This window comes from Megalops cyprinoides, chromosome 4, assembly GCF_013368585.1.
Source record: "Megalops cyprinoides isolate fMegCyp1 chromosome 4, fMegCyp1.pri, whole genome shotgun sequence".
In the NCBI taxonomy this organism is placed as follows: Eukaryota; Metazoa; Chordata; class Actinopteri; order Elopiformes; family Megalopidae; genus Megalops; species Megalops cyprinoides.
Genome location: NC_050586.1, coordinates 30,558,028 through 30,575,566, shown reverse-complemented (window position 1 = coordinate 30,575,566; position 17,539 = coordinate 30,558,028). Strand labels below are relative to the sequence as shown.

Below are 17,539 nucleotides of genomic sequence, written 5' to 3'. Positions count from 1 at the left end.
TACAGCCAAAGACCATGCCACCTTGAAACAAACTTAGTTCTCCCTAGAACCAGAGACTACACAAACAAGAAACAAATTTAGTTCTACCCAGAACTAAAGACAATATCAGCTACAAACAAAGTCAGCTCTCCCTAGAACCAAAGACTGTACCACCTAGAAATTTAGTTCTACCTACAACCAAAACCCACTACCTTTCAGCAAACATTGAGAAGCCAAGAGCCAAACGGACTGCTTCCTGGAACCACAATAGATGTAGCCTACAACAGAAATCACATCACAGCTCCCCCAAAAAACACACTGCACACAACAACCAAGACATCACCCTCTCCTGCAGTTTCAAACTGGACCAAAAACCAGAGCACTGGATATCAGAAACCATGTCTGGAAAAACCTCTCATCACATGTACTCTCGGCATGTTTAGCTTCCATACTGTAATGACTAAGTATTGTTTCAATGACAGAACATTATTCTCTGAGAGGTACCTACTGAAACCTACTCTTCCTGCCCCTTGCTCGAGTCCCCACCCACCACCTAAGACAGCAAGCTGGAAGCTGACAGGCAGCGCCCGGAGCTGCAATAACCCAGCTCCGCTCCAAGACCCACTGGGCACTGCCAGCACCACAAACCAGGAACAGGAAGTCCAGCTACAGCGAGCCTTTTTGCGTGTGGGCGGCACTTTTTGCATAGTAATGTAGTTAAGCAACCGGACTCCGAACCAGAATGAACATTTTTGTCATTATTTATTTACTTGTTTTTTTTGCTTGGCAGACATCCATATCCACTGACACAATTTGCATTTTATCCATTCATACTGCAGGATATTACTGAAGCGATCGAGTTTAACTACCTATGGCACCACCCCTCCATAAAACCACACTAGCAACCTACTGATAACAAACTCAGTTCCATGAGCGCCATGCTACACTGCCACCCAGAATATTGTGGGTTCTAGTCTCAGGTGAGCCGTTGCTGTTGCACCTCCAATCATCGTACTTAACATGAATTGCTTTGGTTAAATATATCCAGGTAAACAGTAATCACATATTAACCTGCAGCATGCAATGCTAATCATGCTCCTAATGAATGATAAATATGGTAACACAATAGTCCAGGTCCTCATAATAGTCAGACCACTGCTGGAATGAGGGGAGAGGGGAGCAAACTGCCAGATGCACATTGTCCCCAACACCAACATACTGAAGACTCCTATGGAAAGGCGTTAACCAGTTTGAAGCCAGTATGTATACAGTCAATGGTCCAGTTTGAGGGAGTCATCTGCGCAAGGTCCACCAAACCTGTATACAACTTAGCTCATGTCATATGACGTTCCCAAATACACTGCTTGCATCACAGAAGTTTGCAATGGAGCTACACACACCACTCACTCACCTGGTGAGGGAGTGCAGGGCCACATTGTCTGCTAAAGCCTAATGTTTGGGGCTGGTTAATGTCTGCCAATTTTAAGAGTTGATTGGTCAGTGAAAAACAGCATGCTTAATGAACTCAATAAAGCACTGTAATTCCCATGTGCTATAAATTCATAAAGAAATCTTTTCCCCATTTTTACATGATTACGGCAAACATTAGGGCTTAATACAAAAGAAATCTCACAAGTGGTTACCGTAGTTTGCTTTTAATTATGACAGAAATCCCGTAAACATTTTAATGGATGAATGTTTGAATGAATTAATATTATATACAGGAAGACAGCACAGTTTGGGGAATGGATTGGTATTTAAACAGCGGGATACACGCAATACATCTCTGTTATTCATTAGTGTTAAGCGGACAGGAACTTTACAATCGCATTATAAGCGTCACATTAAAACAAGAGGGAGAGGAGGAGAGGGGAGGGGGTTATTCGTGACCGACTTATCGTAATTGTGTATAAAACCACACAGTAACTTAAAAAAAAAAAAACGTCCGCTTACATGCCAGTGATCTGCGTCCTTGGTTTTCCCCGTAGTACGAACAACTAACGCTAGCGCAAGCGAATGCATGTAAAAGCACACAACTTGTACGACTTGTTTATCGTCGTGACTAAAACGGCAATACGTGCATAAATAAGCGAGACGATGGCAATGAACTAAAACAAAATAAAAACAGTTAGCTATATTTAATAACGACTCCCGCTTTTTCCTGTCCCATCGGAGACGCGTGGCTTTTGATGGTGTCCCGTACCAACAGACATTACAACAGCAGCGGCCATCTGCCAGCCTTGCGAACTCGCTACCCCACCAGCTGCAGTCGCAGAACGCCCTTACAAAGCAGGACATGCATACAGCTTCTGACGTCTCCGGCCACACTGCGCCTCAAAGCACACCAAAACCAAGAGCGGAAACAATGAGATCCAAGCTTTTACAAACCGCACCACGGCATAAAAACTGCTGAGTTTTCCGAGAATATACAAGTGCATTTCAATTCTTTTCAATTTAAGGTTTGTTCTTTGGAATTATTTCCCCAGCTAAAAAATTTTAAAAAGACTCATGCAAGGACAGATCAAAACCCCGACATGGCGGCAGGAAAAAGGAGGGAGCTTTTTACTATTTTAGAAACAAGCGCAGACACAGAGAGGGACTCGGCTTCCGATAGTGAGGAATCGCCACTTAATCTTTCTGCCGACGTGAAGTGGTTTGAAATTCCTTTCAGAAAACCCGACTCGGACGAAGAGGAAGAACTAGAGGAGGATGAGGAGGAGGAGGAGGATGAATTCAAAAGCGTAGCGGCAGCAGAAACTGCGGACACGGCCAGCTACCTCGCGGGAGGCGGCTGCAATATTATTTTAGTCACTGACAATGGAATGAAGCACGAGGAGGAGAGCGAGGATTCTTATTATGCTAGCGCTAACAACTGTTCTGAAACCACTTCAAACGACTCGGATATAGATTTCTCCGATTTAGAGGAGGAACCGACCGACTTGATCGGCCAGTTTGATGATTTAGGTGAGGACTGCACTTCTCCAGACTTCTGGGGCGAACCCGACCAAATTATTTCAATAGAGCCGTTCACCGCTATATCTGGCCCCCAGCACGCACTGGGGGATGAGGCTGACACCCGTGACTATTTCCGGTTGCTCTTCCCTGACTCTCTGTTTGAACACATGGTAGAACAAACAAACAACTACGCCCTCTACAGGCAAAGGAGGAGCGGGAAAGTAGACGCCCACTGGCATCCCACGGACCTGAGGGAGATGCGAGCTTACATCGGGCTGAACATTCTAATGGGCATCAACCAGCTGCCAGATTACGGTATGTACTGGGCTACAGATATCTTTATAGGCAACGCCGGCTTTAAAAAGACCATGACAGCCAGGCGCTTTGAGAAACTGAACCAGAACATCCACCTGTGCGACCGGGAGTCTGAGCCTGCCCAGGGCGAGCCAGGCTACGACGGGCTGTACAAGATCCGCCCCCTGCTGGACGTGGTGGAGAACACTATGTGGGAGGCTTACGCGCCCAACCGCTGCCTGACGGTGGACGAGGGCGCCATCGCGGTGAAGGGCCGCTTTTCTGCCACGCAGTACATGCCCTCCAAGCCCCTCAAGAAGGGCCTGAAGGTGTGGATGCTGTGCGACTCCAAATCGGGGTACTGCCACCGCGCCAGCATCTACGTGGGCCGGGCGGGCGAGGACACGGGCGCGGTGGGCTACAAAGTGGTCACTTCCCTGGTGAAGGGCCTGGAGGGGAAGCACCACCACATCTTCATGGACAGCCTCTTCACCTCCGTGCCGCTGGTGCAGAGGCTGCTGCAGGACGGCCTGTACGCCTGCGGCACCACCCAGCCCAGCCGCCGCGGCTTCCCCGAGGCCCTGCGTCTGCGCAACGTGGGCAAGCTGGCGCAGGGCGAGTTCTTCCAGTGCCAGCGGGGCAACATCGTGGCCACCGTCACCCGGGACACCAAGGTGGTCAGCTGCCTGTCGTCCAACTGCGCGCCGGGCATCGTGGGCATCTGCCCGAGCCGGGGGCGCGACGGGGCGGTGATCGGCGTGCCCCGCCCGCTCCCGCTGCTCCTCTACCAGGAGAACATGCGGGGCGTGGACCTGTGCGACCAGCTGCGCGAGTGCTACCAGGTGGGGCGGCCGTGCAAGAAGTGGTGGCGCTACTTCCTGTGGTTCTACATCAACCTGTGCATCGTCAACGCCTACATCATCCTGCGGGAGAGCCGGGGCGGGGCGGCGCCGCCAGGCTTCAGTGGCAAGCAGTTCACCCAGCGCCACTTCCGCATCCGCCTGGCGCAGCAGCTCATCGGGGACTACCAGGGCGCCCGCGGCATGGAGCGCGCCGCCCGCAAGCGCCACGCCGACTCGCCCGTGGAGTACGGCCACCGGCTGGAGCGCATGTCCGAGCGCTCGCGGAGGTGCAGGAACTGCACCAACAAGGGCCTGCGGCACGAGAGCGTCTTCGGCTGCAAGATCTGCAACGTGCACCTCTGCAGGGGGGGCTGCTTCTCCGAGTTCCACAAATAAACACTATTATTATTATTATTATTATTATTATTATTATTATTTCATATTTGTTTCACTATTAATTTTAACCCTCTGAACTTTTAAAAAGACTTTGAAACACTTTGCATCGGAAAGTTCTCAGTCCAGGTACACGTTGGCATAACATAACTAATTTCATTTGTCGTAGTTGTGTTCGTAGACTAATCATAGCGGTAGAAGTTGTGATTTTATTGCACGTAGTGTTTTCATTGACTACAGTCAAGCAAGGGTAGCTACTTTGTATCAGTGTGAAACGTTCCAGTTAATTGTCTTGTCATACCGACAGAAAAAAAAAGATTTTGTGCCACTTTTTTATACATTGAGTAAAGGAAAATGTTTTTTTATGAATAAATTAAGCTTAATAACGTTTCAGCACTTACATTGAGAAATGTTTGATGGAAGTTCGGCTTTTCCAAAATAAATGCTCCACGAAGAGGCTCCTTTTCTTATGAACTTTTTTCCTGTGGCTTGTAACAAGAGATTATGCTTAATGTTTTTTTTCAAGCAATTTCACCTTTTAAATCTCTTTGGAAACCAATAGTTCATCAAACTAGTACCATAAATATTGCAACAAAGCCATAGCTTTTCTCGCTGCTATCTATTCACATTTTGGTGCCAGAAGTTAAAAAAGGCTTATCCCCTAGATATGAAAATCAGTTTTGATATCTTCCAGGAGACACAGCTTGTAATTATTACCACTCTGCAACAAAAAAAAGATCTGTTCTTTTCTCCACCGATGGACATGCTCTATTTCGAAAGACACTTGAACCGACGCGCTGTTACCATCTGTAAGTGGATAGCCACAGTCAAACGGTAAGTGCCATGTGGGTAAACTAAACGCTCTGGAATGGGGGAGTGAGGCTCACGTGGTCAAGAGCCCTAAGCAAACGCCTTGGATCCGAGTGCTTGAGTGTTGAGAGCGGCTCATTATGTTTCCGTGCGGCACAAAGCTGTTTCTCAAGTGCAGCTCTGCCACACATGTGGCCGTGGCGTGGTTTGAAAATCACATACAGATTTTCATGATTCAGCTATTGTACAGTGCGTAATAATGCCAATACTCTGTGTGTGTGGCATGGGGTAAAAGGTGAAGAATCTCAGGTTTGCATCACCCGGTGTACTGATAGAATGATTGAGGTGGATCTTTGCTTTTGTCCTTTTTTAACATTGCACGGTGCATGTACAATGTTTACTCTGTGTCTTTTTATTTCTGCCATAATTTTTAATGTGAGCTTTCATGTTGCACTCACCTGTTAGACTGGAGGATTATGGGTATAGGTTGCAGGGGGTAGGTGGAGGCAGTATGCTTACTTACGTGAAAGGTATGGAGCAGGGGGCCGCCACCCTGCTCTGGCAGAGAGAGCTGCAGTTCTTCGCTCGCCCTAGATCAGTCTTCCCCAGCCTCTTCTGCATGACCCCATTTCAATACTGAAAATACTCAGTGACCCCAGAACAGTGTCTGTTGTGAATAAAGTGCAAAAGCATTATTATCTCAATTAAAAACCGTGCAAACGCTTCAGAGGAGCCGGTAAATGAATAATAAAACACAGTCAATGATAATATGAAGGAAAAAGATGTATTTAAGTGTGTTAATAGAGTTTAATGATGAATCAGTATGGTTGGAGGAAGCATATTTTTTGCAGATTTGAGGATCCCGAACTGGGCCCCTAATCTGGGGGGGGTTGAGTAAGCCTGGTTTAGGCAGTTTGTTACAGTCAGAGGTTAGAGTGGGGGGCTCATGAGTGTTACCGTGTCTCTCCTTTGGCCTCCCCGTTCTCCGTGCCGTGTACACTGTACACTGCAAGAGGAGCAGCTGACATAATCATTACATAATGATCTCAACGGGGGGTTCATTAGTCAAGGTAAAAACAAAGACTGGAAACACTTTGCCAACAATTAGCTTCTGTAAACAAGCCCAGAATGGCTCTTTCCCCCTCTTTTCGTTCTCAGTTTTCCTTCTTTAATTACTTTTTTGTCGTGCTATCGCAGCTGTCCTCGGAGGTGCTGGGGGACGGGGCTGTGTGCTTGTTTCGTGACAGTGTAGTTAGTGTCTGTGTTCTGTTCCTGAGGTGTACATGTGGGTTTCCTTTGTCCTTAAATATTGATTGCATAAGGTGAGCCTTATTGAGGTTACGGCCTCTGTAATATATATATATTTAAATATACAGTATATACAGTACATATGTCCAGCAAAGGTTCCTCACAAATCAGTAGAGGCACCAAAATTAAAATTACAGAAATAATCAGAAGTGTTAAAATTCCCTCGATATCGAAAATCATGGGACCATTAATACAAAAACAAGACGGTGGTGTAAGATGTTTTCTGCTAAAAAAAATAGGTCCTGCTAGTTAAATAGCACATCCAATGCAATGACATATCCTTTACTCAAAAATATCTTGAGAGAGACTTTTGTCTTCACCTCAGCTTTCTGTATCACTTTATTTGGGATGCCCACATGTCCATTAGCTGCCTGCCTCAGCTGAAAATGGATAAACGACTCAATGCCTCATGCGGAAGTGCGTTTGGTTCCAGCCGTGTAACTTTACGAGGGTTTTTTTTTCCTGCAGCTTGGAGCCTCGGCTCCGAGATCCCTTTCCGCTGGGGATTGGACTGACTCAGATATCGGCGGCTGGTGTGTTTCCTGGCGCTGTACGCCAGCTGGGAGACCGTTAGTCAACCGCGCACTGCCCGACCCCCCCCCACCCCCCCTCCCGATACCGAGGGGGGGGGCCTCCTGTGGAGAGTTGCTATGGCAACCCGTGCTGGCGAAGAGAGAAGGTTGCCAACAGGCAAATGTTGTTGTCATGGGTACATCCTGGTAAGGGGCTTGGAGGGGTCTTAGAGCCCCCACTACCACCCAGCCCCCCAGCACAGGATTCAAATTTCTACCAGAGCAATGCGCTTGTAATGTGTGTAGCTCAGCTTTGGGGGGGGTTGTGTGCACAGCGCTCAGTAACCTTTGGCATGACCTACCAGCAGTTGTGCCATCACTACCATCTCGGATGCAGAAAAGCTCTCCCCTTGTTATCATTTTTTAAAGTGCGTGCTGTGAGCTTGCCTTTGAGTGGCTGCGTGGCCGTGAGGGGAGGGCATTGTTCTCTCTGAGCTCTGTTCTCTTCTCTGTGTGTTACCACCACCTTTTCAGAGCGCCGCGGCTCAATTGGGGGGAGGGGGGGGTGCGTGCAAGCCTCGCGCAGGAGCATCATGGGAACTGTGCCTGCGGCCTGCGCTCACAGCGGCCTGGACCCGCGCAGCGCTGTGCGGTCTGGTCATGTGATGCCTCCAGAGCCCCAGCGGCCCACCTCGCCTCCCTGCCTCGTTTTGTCCTTCTCCTGCCGCAGTGTGTGCAGTCACACAGCAGCTATTGGGCCCCCGAAGTCACATGGCTTCAATCGCATGACGCCAGCCGCTCACCCAAACGCACTATTTCAGTTAACTAGTAACAAGCTGCAAGAAATAATGAGCTTGGGCCCTGTGTGTGTGTGTGTGTGTGTGTGTGTGTGTGTGTGTGTGTGTGTGTGTGTTAGTGTTTATTCATCCATGATGCAGCCGTATTTTTTGCTTAAGGTTTGAGTCAGTCCTATAACGATACTCAAGTAATGTTATGGAGTTTAAAGAAATGAAGGGGTCAGAACAATTTGCACAACACCCTGTGTTTGACCATGTGGTTCTCATTTAGTCCCTCCTGATACCATTTACTTATAGGAGCGGAACCTGTACATACATAATCTCTAATCACCATTTAATGTGTCATATACATTTACACGTGAGGAACAAGCAATTGTATGTTACAACCCTGAAATCCTTTATTGCATTAGTTTGAAGTCATACATTGCAAACCTATATGAAATGGAAGCTTTGGTGGCCCTTTCTCTCTCTCTCTCTCTCTCTCTCTCTCTCTCTCTCTCTCTCTCTCTCTCTCTCTCTCACACACACACACACACACACACGTCCTCACTCCCTTGTGTACAGTGTGGTTCATACAGTGCAATTGATCATACAGTGCAATTCCACACAAGGTGAAAAAATAAACATTTTGAGAGCATGAAAACTTGCAGCCCAGCTGTCTCAGTCATACTGTACTGTGTTTATAAATCCAGTAGTCTGTATGTTTATAGTACCCCCCCCCCCCCCACTGCCTCTCATACAAGTTAAATTATGCTGACCATTGTATGGAATTGATAGGTTAAAGTCCCATTTTACAACTGAGTATATTTCAGCTCATAATGTGTGAAAAACCATGTAGGGTATTATAAAAACACAACCATCCTAGGGGAAAGACCACCTGGTGACCATACATATGCATCAGCTTGGGAGGTTGATATTGGATCATGATTGACCATATATATACATGTTTCTTTGATCTGTCTGAAATTACCACTGTTTGAATATATTCACCAGCTGTCTCTGGGTGTCGCCTGCTGTCCATGGATTTTATGCTTATGCTTATAATGATGCCCAAATCATACTGCGCAAAAAGTTTTGATTTGCAAGGCTCTGAATTAAATTATTATCTCAGAGACTGGCAAATCTTTTTAATTGCTGATTAATGGAACCATGCCACAAAATCTAAACTCTAAACAAAATCTGCAAACGGGGTTTTTTCCTTAAAACAAAATTTCTGATCTTATATGAATAATATCATTTTAGATTGTCAAGGTTTGTCACTGATGTGTGTGAGCATACGAGTGTGTGTACATGTGTATGCTCATGTATGTGTGTTTGAGCACATGTGTGTATATGCACTGGATGCATGTAAGTCTGTGCATATCATGTGTAAGTCCATACAAATGTTTGTGCTTGTGTAGCCTCCTGTATACATGTGTGCATGTATTGTTATGGCTAGCCCCAGCCATAACCTTATGCATGTGTGACTTCTTACATGCACGTGTGTGCATGCAGACATGTTCCCATGTGCATGTGTGTGAGGATATAAGTTTCCGTGAGTGTGTGCGTGGGGGGGGGGGGGGGGGGGGGACTGTGTGACTATGATACAGATGTTTAGTTAAAAGGCCTTTCACAAGTCATATGTAACGTTTTCAAATTCACTACCTCATGAAACACTCCGTCTGCTCCAAATTTTAATTTCCTGTGGAGCATGTACTCCCCATGTTGTCCGACATCATTTCAACAGGTCCAGTATTATCTCATACATTGTGATTTAGTGCAACCACAAGATAAATGAGCTAAAATTCCAGTCTAAATCATATAGCAAATGCTTGGAAAATCAGTTCCAGCATACAGCTTTACATCAACCCCAACACTTTGACAAGAATCTAAATTTTCCACTTTACAATCCATCTGAAACCACTCAACCTCCACTGAGGAGCACATCACCACCACACCTTGTCCTGTCTGTATCCTTTAGACCTGTCCTTCTGTAGAACCATTACCGCCTTTAACATCTCCATCAGCTTCTGTCAGTGAATATGAATTTCGGTAGAGTCAAACTACCAAACTACTTTGTGCATGTCCACACACAGACACACACAGGCACCCTCGCACAAAAACACACGCACACACTCTCGCACCCACGCACACACAAAGAAAGATCAGCATTTTTTCCGCTTCTTCCATCTGAGCACCACCACTGCTGGGATTCAAAGGAATTTCTCAACCAATCAGTGAGCTTGCCTGCCCTGGTTTCCTCTGCCTGGCTCATGGCAGGGGGGCAGAATGCTGCCTTTGATGGGTTCACTCCCACACTGTAGGAAGAGAGGAGAGAGTCCCCATGGTGCTGTACTGTATGTGTGTGTGTGTGTGTGTGTGCATGCGTGTGTGTGTGTGTGTGTATCTGTGTTGGGGGTGGGGGGTGGGTTGGGGGTTACAGAGGGGGTTACAACAATTATCACATCAGAGGGTGACAGCATGGTGCCCGTCCAATCTTTACTCAGCAGCTCATGCCATTTTCCTCTGAATGCACTCTGATATCAGGGCCCCGGTCAGCTGGCAGGCCTGGCTTCACTTACTGTCTCTCATTTAGGTTGGGTATGTTCGGTCATGAATCTGTTATGTTTTTCCCCCTGTCATGGGGGGTTCTGTGATTGGTATGTTGATAGGGAACAGGAGGTGGCAACTTCCCCCAGGACAGGCAGAAACAGGCTGCCTACTGAAACAGTTACAGTATTTGCTATTTGTTCATTTGTATCACAAACATGAAGGGGGAAACCTATCATTTAAAACATTCCACACTTCATTCCTATTGTATTTCAACAGAGAAGTCAAGGTGGAGTCAAGTCCAGGGTACAATGGTTCTGTCCTGTCGGAAATCAAACCTGTGATCTCCATTTTCAGAAGTCCTATGCTCAGATGCCTGCACCACACATTGCTAATTATATAGGGCTCCTCTGTTAGCTGTCCTGATGCCTTTGTTCCCTTTACATAAAAGAGGAGAACCCCACCGTGCATCTTCAGTATTGGCCACGACAACAAAGCATATATCAAATAAACTCATCGAGGTATGTACTAGTGGGTGCTCTGTGTTTACAGAATTTGACAATGAAACAAGCAGGTGATCCTTTGTATCCTCTCCACTGCAAATCCTTCAAAATCAAATGCATTGTGGACTCATACTTTATTTTCTTTTCCCCCAGTTGTTCACCCTTCCACTTCACGTGCACCATTTTAATGTGATAGAACTGCTGTAATCTCGAAGCTTGTTGACTTACAAACATCTTTGTCTGCTTTCCTGCCAGCTGGTCGTTTGCAGCAGAGAGAATAGCAGGGAACGAACGCTCTCCGGCATAGAGTATCGATCAATCATTATATGCATGCCTTGGAGTGGCTCGTTGAACGCGGAGGTTTTACTGGGTAGTTCTCACAGTGGTTGTATCCGTGTCCTCCTCGAGAGCATAGCTCCGGTGCCGGTCCCACCCAAATCTACCAAACTGGCGGCGGAGCCAACTACCATAACATTTTGTCGACGCAGCAGGATTGCAGACCATGAGATCCGACGGGCCAAGCAAGCAAAATACTTTTTTGCGAATTTCTGCGTATCCGATTGCCTGAGAGCCCGAAACGCAAGCTCGAATTGCTAAAATAAGGGTGGACGTCTGTGTGTACGCAAAGTGTGTTGCGTCAGTTGGCGTCAATAATCCTTTTTAGCGCATACTGAGATGCATCAAGTTCGACCCCCAACTCCATCCAGGCAAAGTCCTGTGAGAGGGTTCGTTCACATGTGCTTCGGCTGTAAGAAACAACGCTCAGTTGCTTACCGTTGAGTTTCTTCAGGCACTTGGGCACACATTAATGCAACGAGCACCCGTTCCAGTGTATCCAAACAGAAGAACTCGCAAGAGTTTCACTCAATCAAAACTACAAGTGCGCACCGCTTGTTGTTTCTGTTAAAACGCTGCTTGGCTAATGTTTTCAAGTGACCAGTTTCTTTTATTTGCCTCTGGTCTAGGACAAATCTTTGTATAACAATGTTTTTTTGTTTCTGAATCACGCCAGTCATATCAACGATGTGAGGAGATTCACAAATTATCATGGGAGTTCCATCATATATGTCTCTCAGTTGGTTGAAGTTAATAAAGTTAAATCATTATTCATTTTTGTTACTATTTATGTTCCTTATTACTCATAGTATGTGCTCATATAGTTTGACTAGCTGATAAGCCTCTTGTCTGCACTGTTAGAATTCGCTAATTTGCTAGAAATCACCCGACATAGCCCCCATAGCTACAGCAAATATTTACCTTAATGCATTGTCCTTCTCTAAATAAAATTCCTTGTGATTGATATTACTGGCCTGAGATCAGCTGCCCAAATCTAACAACCACATAGACTTGCCAAATGGAGGTGGTAATGTAGTTCTAGCAGGCTCAAAAATGATATGTAAATATTCAGATTAAATTCAACTCTGGTCCTCAGAAGGAAATGAGAAAAATGAGATGCCGCCTCTTTTGTCCCAAATGTTGCATTTAATCGTGGCAAAGAGTTTTGGCATTTTGACTCATTGCTATAATAATTGTAATTTTCCTCTGTGGTGAATCATTCTTAGGCCTCCCGTTGCTCTGCTATAAAAGGTACCCTTCATTGCTGAAACAGACCACATATTCCGCACATGTGCCAATACCACTGTTTATCACTCTGCTAATTGAAGCAATATTTTACGTATTACAAGTAACTGATGGGTATATCACACCACAGTGATGTGCATTATATGAGTTCCATGAAAAAAGTGTGTCACAACAAAAAATTGTCAAATGTGACAAGCATTGACATCTTCCCATTGATAGGCTGCAGGATGCCATCTACCAGTTAGATCATTGGTCTTCCCCTATTCCCAATTTATATACACTTTTGTTAGTCCGGTAAAGTAATATGACTGAATGTAAAATGTATTCCTTTCGACCAAAACAAGGACTTTACAATGCAATTATAGCACACAATAGGTTCCTCTGCAGCTCGTAGGCAGCTGAACTTCTTCCTTTAGTGATAGCATTTAATTGATTGCACTTAAGTTTGTATACATATTTTTCATGTTATTTTTAATTTTTGTAATCACAGCAAGATACATACATCTTCTTATCATGTTTACAGTCATTTATGGACTGTTTAGCTCTTTACAAATGAAAATAAATACATTTTCAGGTGCAAGCTGACCAGAGGGAAAGGCATCATGCCCCAGGAAGTGTGTAACTACCAGTGTGAGTTTTTACAGGCATGAATTAAGAGGCTGTGTTATATTTGTGTGCCCATCATGTGGCTCTTAGGCGAATCAGGAATCAGGGTAAACCATTTGTGTGGATCTAATTATACATGACATGGACAAGACTAGAAGATAAACATTCAATACTCACCTCTCTGTTGGAAGCACATAATGGTTTGTAATTTTGGGGGGAATATAATATCATCTTGGGCTGACTTTACTGAACATTCCTTAATATATTTTCTGTTCCGCTCCCTTCCGCCTTGACCGTTTTACAGACGGCTTTAGGGCTTACTGATAGTTTCACTTTCACAGCGACAGGATCCTTACAGCTCACTCTGCCCCGCCACTGTTTGTTTTCTCTGACCGCTTGAAAAAAAAACGAATTGCAAATTCCCTCCGTTCCGCGTGGCCTACTCTCCCGTTACCCGCGGAGACCGGAATGTGGAAATGCAGTGGGGTTTTTCCATCTGACTGCCTCTGCAGATGGCAAGGTGTGTTTCAGCATTTTAGCGGAGGACGAGATTGTGATAATCCCATCAGCCCCCTGGAATGGCCGCCATTGGACAGCGGGAGCAAGGGTCTGCGGCGTCCAAGCGAGCTTGAGCAGGCCTGGCGGACATTGTCTGGGACCAGGCAGAGAAAGAGGAAGTTGCAAATGAAGTCAAGTGAGAGCTATCAATTTCAGACTAAACCTACAGGGGAAGATTGGTCACTGAAGCGCATAAGTATCCATGCCTCACTGTTGAACAGCTGTAAGAGTCACCTGGGGTTCAATGCTGTATTATTGCTTTTTTTTTCTTTTCAAAACTGCCATAGATGAAGAATAAGCTCTACATATTTGTGCATGAATCCCTCTATTCTATCACCAACATCACAGCCCATTGCAGACTGGTTATACTGTCCTTAGCGCTTGTTATGCCAGGAAACTGTTGTGAAAACAGAATTAAGGCCTTCACTACAGGGTTATACTTGCATGTATTGTGTGCTTCCATCATTTGGAGAAATGCACCTTAAACCCATAAACATTTTCATCAAGATATCTTTCATATGCTGTTGGTTAGTACAACCTGGTTGTGCAGCAATCTGGCTGGCCCTGTGGAGCACATGTACTGTTAATGTGCTGCAATGGACCAGGAGCGACCGTGCACAGATGGGGAGCACGCGATACCCCCTGACCCCTCAGCTGCTTTGCGGAGCCTCATTCATTACCTGCCCCTGACAGGTTTACTATATGGGCTTCTCTCATTACGTCTCGGGGGGCGGGGAGAGAGACCCCTGCAGGCCCGTGTCTGAATAGAGACGTCATTGTGGGCCCGGAGGTTGCCTGGTGTGGGCCCATGGTGCTGCATATCCGCAGAGTCAGCACGTGCGTACATGTGCGTGTGACCTAATGGGCTGCTCACTCAGAACAGTAACAAGACATAAAGAACGTAGACAGTCTGCAGTGTTAATTTTCTGAAAAGTTTTCTCCTTTTTTCTCATGTTTATGAGTTCAGTGGGGATTGTCAGTTGGATGTAAGATTCTTCTTTTCCCTGCTTTTTTCCTTATCTGAAATTTATTCAAAAACCCACATGCTCTAAAACATATTCCTAACTGTCACTGTGCCATTCTGTATCCTTAAAAGCAAAACTCAGACCCAGTATTTCTGAATATTCAGGTCTGCATGACCAGAGGCAGCGAATTAATTGGTTTCTAGAAATAATTAAACATTTCACTGCCATTTTCAGCAAATGTTCATTAGAACCAGAACTGCCTGGAAAAGCCTCTAGACAAGGAGAGTTTGTTACCCTGGAAGGGCAATGGGATTAACCACAGTAAAAAAAAGCGAAAACCACACAAAAAAAATCCTTCAGAAACCCACGCTTCGATTGAAGACACAGAGTACGGTGTCGGGAAGTTTGAAATGAGTGGTCTGAGGAGTGCACGGCCAATCATCCCAAACAGAGTGATTATCCATCTGAGCTGCTCTGTTTCAACACGCCGTGAGAGGCTCTGCCGCCGGCTCTCTGGCTCCAGCTCCGGCCGCCGCCAGCCCATCTGGAAGCAGTCATGTCATCAGTGAGGAACATACACCCACCCGCCGTCAATCAAGTTCTCACGCTGCACGACGTTAGCGGCCGAGGCCGGCTTCTCACCGAGCGAGCCCTTAGAGAACGCTAGCTTGGATCTTCACTTTCTCCACGCGTTCCCTTTCACCATTTGCCCCCTGACCCCCACTGGCAGATCAACGTATTTTGAATTTCAGATTTCATCTTTATTACGACCTGATTACGATCAGCCCCTCTGCTACATTCTGCGCATCACTATGAGTTGATATATACATATATATGTAAGTGATTAAAGAATGTACATTATATATATATGTATGTAATTAACTGTACCGTACCTCTTAACCAAAACCACACAGCACCAAGGAACATGCTTTATGCACATACAACCTCTGACTTTCTTTATTGCTTTCCCCAGAGGCAAATGCTTTGAAATGCTGACGTTGACGCACAAGTTGAGAGCATTAAAGAAATCCAGCGATCTACTCAAAAGCCTGAATCATAGCAGGGGGGAAGAGGTGGAGGTGTGGGGGGGTTGAATGCACAGCTGGGAATATCAGTAAAGCTAAACAGAGAGGCCGTGTTCTTCTGAACATCTCACTGGGTTGAAAAGAGCATTTGTTTACCAGAGGTCACCCTTGAAGGACCTTGAGGTGGGGGTAGGGGTGTGGAGGGGTTGTGAGGCACACATGGTGGAAATTAGCTGATATTATTTGTTTTAATTTCACCCCTGTGCACCGCTGGCATACTGAGACGTCCTGGAACAGCCCCCAGCTCCTTGGGAGGAGAGGAGGGAGCTGACCCCTCCCCCCCCCGGAGTCATCTCTCTTGGAAGGCGGGGTCAGCATGCTATTGGCTGCTCGCTGACCAGGTCCCCTCCTGGTTCACCGGGCATTCAGCGTGAGCCGCTGGTGTATCAGTCTTGCGGTAACATCTGGCTCCTTCATGCACCACACATATAGGCGAGCAATTACTGCCTCACTTTCAGGCTCTTCTCCCCACAAACTAAATACTCCATCATGTCTCTTCCTCAGTAACCTTAGCACGGTCATTTTGGTGTTGGCTTGTATAGTTCATTATGATATGACACTTATTATTACGTTTGGGAATTTTTTTCGTTTTATCAAATGCACAAGGTAGGGGCCATTGAAGACAAGGTGAAGATGTGAAATTCGAGCCTGCAAGTGATATTTTAAAATGATCCCCCTTTAAACTGCGCTTACATGCAATTGATTTTATAGCCTCATAAGCCATGTGTCCACATGTAAGAGCAGAGGTGTCAGCACAGACTTCCTCCATTTTGGATGGAGTGAGAAATTGCAGGTCATTTTGAGAATCTGTAGATCAAGATAATCTGATCACCCTGCTGGAGACTGAAGCAGCTTCAGCATACTTTAAGAACCAACATTTTGATTAAAGGGTCACCAAAGTAATTCAGTGCCATAGTATTGCTTCTGTACTGAGGACTTTTATAGTATAGCGATAACCTTCACAAGTTACTAATTTTTGTGTCCAGTAAGGGGAGAAAGTTACAACAGCTCCCAGACTTACGGACCACTGACACAAAGCCAGGAAGTTCATGGGAAATGCGGTTTCTTATATGGCTTTCCAGCACCATCTGCACCTTATGAAAAAGCTGTAAACTACAGTTAGACAAGCTGAAAATGTATCTTCCCAAGAGACAACAGCAACAAACAAATATTAGTCACCAATATGTGCATTTGTTTTTGCCTCACTGCGTGATTAGATCACTGTTCTCCTGGAAGAGGAAGTAAGCACACTGATACGATGGGAGCAAACTCTTCACTCTTCAACAAGTTTCTGTTGGACCTATCCTCTTGACCCACCTGCCAAAAAAAAAAAAAACGATCTGGTTGAAACATGGCAGATGACAGCATTTTAAAGAGCGCAGGCTTACCATTATACATCAACACTCTGATTAGAAGCAGTTGTGCCCCGAACCCTCAGCCAGATTTATCTACTTTAGACTGTGAAATACAGGCCCATGCTAACTTGATTAGTCTACTTTAAAGGCTGTCACGCCTTCAGAAGGTAGCCATTTTTTAGAGGGAAAAGCAAGTGGGGCTGGAGCTGTTTGGGAGTTGCCCAAAGGAATTTCTGCAGACAGACAGGATCCATCACCCCCTCTGGAAACCTGACTTGAACTTGTCCGGGTCTTTTCAGCAACAAAGCAAAGGAATCCAAGAAGGAAAGACTTGGGGAAGAGATCGGCGGCGCTGAAGGTCACGTTTAAGAGGGAAAACGAGCCGCTCAAACCTTCGGAGACGGAAAAGGGTGGCATTCCAGACTTGGTGAAAGCCAGTCAGAGTCAGGGGTTTGTGTTTCCCCCAG

General features: G+C 45.8%; 1 protein-coding gene across 1 annotated transcript; it reads left to right on the top strand.

Moving 5' to 3' along the window:
- Positions 1–2,513: 2,513 nt before the first annotated feature.
- On the top strand, positions 2,514–4,466 carry LOC118776455 (piggyBac transposable element-derived protein 4-like). Its single transcript, XM_036526813.1, has one exon. The coding sequence runs from the start codon at positions 2,514–2,516 to the stop codon at positions 4,464–4,466; it is 1,953 nt and encodes a 650-aa protein (XP_036382706.1).
- Positions 4,467–17,539: the final 13,073 nt, after the last annotated feature.